The sequence below is a fragment of the Haplochromis burtoni genome, unplaced genomic scaffold (assembly GCF_018398535.1).
Source record: "Haplochromis burtoni strain Fernald_Lab_line unplaced genomic scaffold, NCSU_Asbu1 Contig_93, whole genome shotgun sequence".
NCBI lineage: Eukaryota > Metazoa > Chordata > Actinopteri > Cichliformes > Cichlidae > Haplochromis > Haplochromis burtoni.
The window spans coordinates 517,205-524,703 of record NW_024582454.1 but is presented as its reverse complement, the minus strand read 5'-3'; the positions used below and the strand labels follow the sequence as shown (position 1 = coordinate 524,703).

Genomic DNA, 7,499 nt, shown 5'->3' with positions numbered 1-7,499 from the left:
AGGTCTACTACAAGCTAGCTCTGAGCAGATTGCTACAATAGCATCATAAATTGTAATGGCCAGACTTGCCTTGATTACACACAGTCTTATCTGTAGGTTGTGTGCTCTCTGTTTAAACACTGTGCAGGGGTGTGTGTGTGCGCGCGTGTGTGTGTGTGAATAAACACTGACCATTTGGTAGTTCGTTCTCCCTCTCTGTTTTAAAGTCCAGCTGAATCTGTGACTCTGCAGGTCAAACAGAGAGCAGATTGATTTTAAAGATCACACAGCAGATAGAGAAAAAGCATGACGCAGGCACTCAGCTGAAGTCGCAGAGCTTTTGGACTGTGGTATATTTGTAGATACATAAAGTGTTTGTGTTGCAACAGGTTCCTTCCATCTGATCAGGATGCTGTTGGACGAGTACATCCTGTTGGCTCTGGAGACTCAGTTCAACAACGACAAAGAGCAGGACCTTCAGAACCTGCTGGACAAATACATGAAAAATGCAGGTATCAAGCATCATTTCAGCTGCTCAGAGATCCATAATTAACTCAAATTGACTGCAGGTCCACTACTGTTTAAAGAGCGTAATTATTATGGATGTAGTAAATAGATGAATCGAAACCTGGATGTAGATAAAAAACAAACAAACCTGGGGTTACCAGCTTTTTATGCAGGACGCCCTACAGTGCAGCAAAAATAGAATTAATATATGTTTTAGTACATTAATAATGAATTTACATGTATTAATGTGTGATAAAATAAAATTAGAGAGTAACAAGGACGTTTCTAACCTCAGATATCTTATGTTTTAGTTTCATGACCCATGTGCGGTGTAATACATTTAAACACCCAGATTATTATCAGAGGTTCCTCATGTTATTCACATCACTTTCAGATGCCAGTAAAGCGGCGTTCATGGCCTCGCCCAGTTCCTGCTTCCTGGCAAATCGCAGCAAGGCCACTGCTGCCACGGACCAGCCGGTAAAGAACGAGTCTCTGGGAGAACACACCTACATGTCTCTGTCCACCAATCAGCAAAGCCTGGAGGGAAAAACTGTCATCTATCAGGGGACTGAAACCTCTGGCTTCACAGTTTCTGGTAAAAGAAAAGACATTTCAGATTTTCTGTCACATTAAAAAACGTTTTCTACTATCATATAAAATATGTTTTAATCTGTGGTCTTTTGGGTTAATCAAAAAACAATAATCAGCGATACAATACGAACTGTAATCAAAAGGTTTGACAGCTTCATGTCTAAAAAACAGGAATCATATGTAATTTAAATTTGGCTGCTCTTCCCTTCAGGGACATCTGCTATCATTAGGTCTTCTGTAAATCCTCAAATGAGCAGAAGTTTAGGCTTTTTGGGTACATTTCGATGGATAAATAATGAAAGTGCTAAAGTGAACTAGAACGGTTGTACTTAATTACGGACAATTACAAATACAAAATTATTTATATAGTGAAAATAAAGCAGATGTCATATCAGGTGTCCCCCAAAATTATCAGCCCACTGATGTACTAGTGCAGCGGTCCCCAACCTTTTTTGCGCCACGGACCGGTTTGTGCCAGACAATATTTTCACGGACCGGCCTTTAAGGTGTGGCGGATAAATACAACAAAATAAAACTAGTACCGGTACCGAAAAAAATAAGATTTATTCATAACACACGTGAAAAAACGATAACAAAATAACGCTGAAAACCAATAAAAACCCTGAAAACCATACATTTCACATCCGAGTCTCACTCTCGCGGCCCGGTACCAAATGACTCACGGACCGGTACCGGGGTTTGGGGACCGCTGTACTAGTGTGTCCTGCACTGCTGCTCAGTTGAATAAAACAATGTTTTAACAGGTCCGTGTAAACAAGCTCACCTCTAACTTGAGGTATGTTTAGGGAAGCATGCACTCATCGTAAAAATGCTGAAAAGTCTTGATGGTGATGCTGAACAAAAGTGCAATCTATCATAAGCTTAGCTTTTTTCTGAGTAGCACTCTTCTCCAGCAGATGAGCTAATGCAACATCCAGCCCTCAGACACAGGGGGTTATGATAGATAACCAAGGTTCAGGGTTGTTGTCACTTTAATGTGTTAGAAGCTTGTGATGTTACTGTAAAGGTTACATAACAAAGCCTCTCGGTCTTAACTCTGAGTTCTTTGTTTCATTACCAAAAGCTTTTAAAACTCCTGTAAACCATGTCTGATGTTGGTTTCTTTAGGCCTCTAAGTGTCGTATCCCTCTTCATCCACAATCAGGTCCTCAGATGGACTTCTCTCAGGTCAGCGGCCCCCTCATGACCCCCCCAATCTCTCCAGCGGGATTAGTTCACAGAGGTTCTGTCATCAATCAGGGGCCCATGGCAGGAAGGCCCCTGATGTCCTCTTCTTCTTCCACCACCTGCTCCTCCTCTTCTTCCTCCTGCCTTTCATCTCTCAGTGCTATGACCCAGCCCAGCCCCTGCTCTTCATACACGGAGACCCTGTACCATTGTTTACCTCAAACCACCTCCGGTTATTTTCCTCCAGCCAGCGCCTCCTCAACCCCAAACTACCAAGCTGCTCTCAGGTAGGTTATTTCATTTTATTTAGTATTTTGCGTTTTATTTATTTACCTGCATTGGAACAAATCTGATAATTACCATTGAGTCATGAGCTACAACAAACTTTTATTGACAGTTCTGTTTAAACTTTCTGCCAAAATAATTTTAATTTGTGTTCCAGGCCTCAGAATCAGTGTCTGGCTTCGGTTCAGTCTCAAGCTTCATCTCTTGCCTGTCACCTGTCTCGGTACCCCTCTTTTAACGACCAGCACCTGAATAAAAACGTGTTCTACAATCATCAACCTGCTCCTGTCCATCACTCATCCGGCAGCACTAACTGCTCCCTGGCACCCTATGCTTCTGCAGTCCGGCCCTCATCTGCCTACACTTCAGGTTCAGATCCAGCTCACAGTGAACAGGGACTTGACCCTCAGGTTGCAGCCCAGATTCTGGATTCAGCTGAGGGGTTTGGCTTTGTGGAGACTGGACTGAACCTTCCTGGTGGTGGATGTCAGGCACAGACGTATTCTGTCACAGGACCAAGCGGTAAGGATTCCCAAACTGTGGCCTCGTCTAAATGCCTTTAAACACCGGTTGCATAAAATCCCTGCAAATGTTTTATATGTAAGTTTTTTTAGGGCAGATTTTCTGCAAAATGCAGCACGGTCATGCTTTTATATTCAGCCCTAGGATGCTCATTTAAGTTCTATACAGTGCTGGCATGATACCAGTGTTGAAAATAGCAATTTTGCAGATCGCTGATGCTGGTACCTGACTTAAGGTCCTCATAAACTGCAATGCCTTGAATATAATGTCTGAGCATTTTAAGCGTCTGAGGTCAAAGTCATCATTGGTGACTACTATGATCCTAATCCTATCTCTAACAATACAGGCTTAGAATGTGTGTGTATTTTGGCAATTAGTGTTCAAAGAAAAAAATCATACTAACTGACATCAAAAGCTATTTTTTCCTGAAAAAATTTGCTCTTCTCCAAAGTACAGGGGAACCACCTATGATGACAGATGCTTGTTTTATGCTTGAGTGCGAACCACCGACTGCCTGTCTACCTGCAGAGTGTTTGTAGATGAAGGCAGTGCGCAAAGTGTGTGGTACAGGCAGTCTGTGGGCTACTCTTGATTGTGCTGCTCTTGGTCCTTCACCTAGCTGTGGAGAAGAGCCACATTATAACAAACAAAGAGCTGAGGTGAAACTGAGTGTCAAAAACAGTGAAAAATGTCCACTGCTGTATTTAAAAAAAAATCTTTGATGTTTTTTGGCTCCTCTCCCACCTCTGGTGAACTGTCCTATGCCAGCCCACTTGTCAACCAAGCAGCATTTGATGGATGCATACATCATCCCTGTCCAGCTATTTAAAGAGGAGATTTTAAAGGGCTGCACATTTGTGGTGGGTGAAAGCCCCTCTCTGTTTGCTGTCCACATAGAAAAGCATATGCAGATGGACACATTTGCAGGACTTTTATGCCTCAGAGAGTTTAATAAAAAATCTGTGATTGATTTGATCTTCAGAAACCAGATATGAAAGAATCCAGTATAAAATTTCTATTTATGGATATCGGTCTCTGACTGATAAAGACTAAGCCTACTTGTTATAAATTCAGTCTGCACAGAGTGAAAGGGTTTAGATATTTTGTGAATCAACTGTAAATTTGATTTCTTCCACTCAGATCTTTCTGGCTTCATGAGCATCCCTGATGCCAAAGTTTGGAACCAGTGTTTTATGTACAATGATTTTAATGTGTTTAAATGAACTGTAATAACTGTTGTGCAAAATAACACCAGATGTCTCAATGTGGGGGATGATGGTGACTACAATTGTAGTGGATCTTTTTAAATGCACCATCAAGGGAAGCACACCCAATTTTCTGCACAGTAAAAAAGTAAAAAAAAAAAAGGTTCTTACCAAACTGTACATCATTGGAAAACACTTTTCTCTTTCAGCAGGTTATTATGGGAACAGCAGTTACCTGGAGAGCCAGCGCATGACATCACTGGTTGACCAGCATGTGTCTGTCATCAGCAGCGTTGGCAGTTTGCGTCCTTTCCCTTCGACGTACTCCGAAGTCCACGATCCACTCAACATCTTGGACGAGCCAGGAAGGAAAACGGCAGGAGCCTTTTACAGTGAGGCAGAAAACGGAGCAGGTGAGCACAGAGGAGTAATGGGAGCAGTTTTGCAGGATGGGGAGTAGGCTCATAGGGATACACCATTGGAGACATCTGAGGGTTTTCTTTTGTTACTGTGAGCTGCTAGAGGAGCTACAAACAAAAAAAAAAACCCATATAAAACATATAACAAGGTTAGTGTATGTTCAAATCATCTCTGTGAACCACAAGCTCAGACGTCAGCCTGCTCTAAATGCTCTGTTTCAGACGGGGTTTTTTCTACCATTGGAACATCATGATTTTAGTGACGGTGAATCTCCTTTATATGGTCACCTCAGGCTCACAACAGCCACCCACCTGCTGTTCAAAGCCTCTGCTGGGAAGAAGCTGAAGCAGCTCAGACAGAGGATAAACCGAAGGAATACACTAAGACCCAGGATAAACTAAATAAGGATTATTTTTAACTGTCTAAAATAATATCAAGCTAAAAATGTGCAGAGGTCCACTTTAACTTGAAACGACTTGGGAGGATTAACGTAACTCATAATTCGGTAGAAAAGAAAAGTAAAATATACATGTCATGCACAGTTCAGCTGCACCGTTGTACTTCATGAATATAAGTCCACTTCCACTTCCACGTCAGGGTGGGTTTGTTGGAAGATGTGCACAGCAGTGTTTGACAGCAGTTTAGCATAAACATAAAACTCTGTTAGACTGGTATAGCAGTGATTCTCTATGGATTCTCCCCATTCACCATCTCATAGATTTGGAAGCTTGGTTAAATGTCACTGGCTGAAACAATGTTAGTGTATCACCAAGGAAACTGTGCTATTTGTTAGCAACATGATAGCTTAGTAGTGGTTAGGTGTGTTAACTCACAACAAGAGGACACTAGTTAGAGTTCTGCTGTGTGGAGTTTATAGCTCCAGTTTCTCCTGACACTGAAAAACAAGCTAAGTTAATGCTGTGCATGATTGGATAAAGAAAGCTTTGGTTTGTTTTTTCACTCCTGATCTCCATACGTGACAAAGTTGTTAATGTGACTCGTCTTAGTGTTGCCATAAATTGGCTACATCATGGCACCAACAGACAAAGACAAACTGTGAGATGCCAGCAGCTTTAACAAAACAGCAGTAATTGACTTTCTGTTAATGAGAGCAGGCTGGATTCTTCTCATGACCCCACCGGTGGTCTTAAAGGTATTGCAAGGGATTTAAATCATGTGTTCTTTTTGATCCAGAGGAAACCATTCAAATGGCCATCAGACATTGAAAGAAAAGCTCTGAAGCACAAAAGAAATTTTCATAAGAGCAAAAACAATCCATGAAGACACAAAGAAAGAAGGATTCATCTTCATATCCTGTGTAAGAAACTGAAACACGTCTGCTGTCTTTTCCTCAGATCACTCCCTCTCCTCGTCGGGATCTGCCCCCTGCATGTTTGGACTTCCCTCTCAGTTCACCTCGCAGGAATCTTTGCTTTCTCAGCAGCGTGTGACGGCATCCTCTGAGGTCCAGGACCTGGTGTCTTCGCTGCCCCCCATCAACACTGTGTTCATGGGGACAGGAGGAGTGCAATGATGGATCCATCATCCATGGAGCGACGTATGTGCCAGTACTGCTGTGTAGGATGGTTTGGTTTATAAAAAAGCAACAAGCTCAGTGGGCTGACAAAGGGTAACGACATGTAAGATTCTACTAAATTCACTACATCAAACACCCAAGCTGCAAGGTACAGTATGAATCTTCACTCAGCCACCAGGACACTCCAGCATGCAGTGCTGATGAAAAACAGTTGACCTCTGATAACAGTTTTATCAGGAAGCCAGCCTTTGATACCTATGCTAACTTAAAGATATTTATATTTAACAAAAATCTTATTTAAATATATTTAAATACACGCAGACTGTGCTATCCACCTCGAAACAGTTGTTTCTTCTTCATCCACAACTGTGTTTTTTAATTGGTAATTTTTCCAGATTGGAAATAACAGCGAACACTGCTTTTGTTCCTTCAGTGTTTTTTCTGTGTGCAAGAAGTTGTAAATAAAGCTTTGGAAAATGGAACAGTTTACTTTCCACTGACTACACAGCAAGTGAAAAACACCTGGTCTGCCCTGACTTATAATTCATCAGTCTAGACTTAAAAATGTGAAACATTTCTGCTGTTATCACTATTTTTTTTTTTTATTTTTTTATTTTTTTAACAATACTCCTACCAGTCATTTAGAGCTAAAGGCTGTTGCCTTGGTAATGGAATTTTTTATGCACCAAGTTTTCCCATTGCCTTATTGTTCTTTTAAACTTTAAACAAATCAAAATTTTACATTTTGAAGAAGAATTAAAATCATACTATGAGAGCAAGGTTTGGAAAGGTCAGATTCTTCTAATTATGACTGTAAGCCTCATTTCAAATAATAGAAATAATAACAGCTCTTAAGGTGAAAGGTCTATCTCATGGAACATAAATATTAATATTTATTTATTTTGTCTGACCCCTAAATAAACTTTAAACATAGTCTGAGCTTATATCTGATTAAAGATGAACATAGGGTACTGACAGGCAAAGTGAATACCGTCATAAGCGTGTGTATGCTAAGTGCAAGCTTAGCAAAGTCTTATATATTTCAGAATCAGAATACTTTATTGATCCCTGGGGGAAATTATTTTTTGTTACAGTGCTCCATTATAAACCAACATAAACCAACATTAACAAGACAGACAATACGCTAACTAAGAATATATATATATATGTATATATATCTATCTATCTATCTATCTATCTATCTATCTATCTATCTATCTATCTATCTATCTATCTATCTATCTATCTATCTATCTATCTAT

General features: G+C 40.6%; 1 protein-coding gene across 1 annotated transcript in view; it reads left to right on the top strand.

Moving 5' to 3' along the window:
* Positions 1 to 6,695, top strand: part of rfx6 (regulatory factor X, 6) — a 13,292-nt gene extending 6,597 nt beyond the window's left edge. The window contains exons 14-19 of the mRNA XM_042222745.1: positions 369 to 491; positions 881 to 1,084; positions 2,246 to 2,555; positions 2,711 to 3,075; positions 4,493 to 4,693; positions 6,056 to 6,695. Coding sequence (XP_042078679.1) covers positions 369 to 491; positions 881 to 1,084; positions 2,246 to 2,555; positions 2,711 to 3,075; positions 4,493 to 4,693; positions 6,056 to 6,234 — 1,382 coding nt within the window. The 3' untranslated portion in view covers positions 6,235 to 6,695. The remainder of the gene's footprint in view (positions 1 to 368; positions 492 to 880; positions 1,085 to 2,245; positions 2,556 to 2,710; positions 3,076 to 4,492; positions 4,694 to 6,055) is intronic.
* The last annotated feature ends 804 nt before the right edge of the window (positions 6,696 to 7,499 follow it).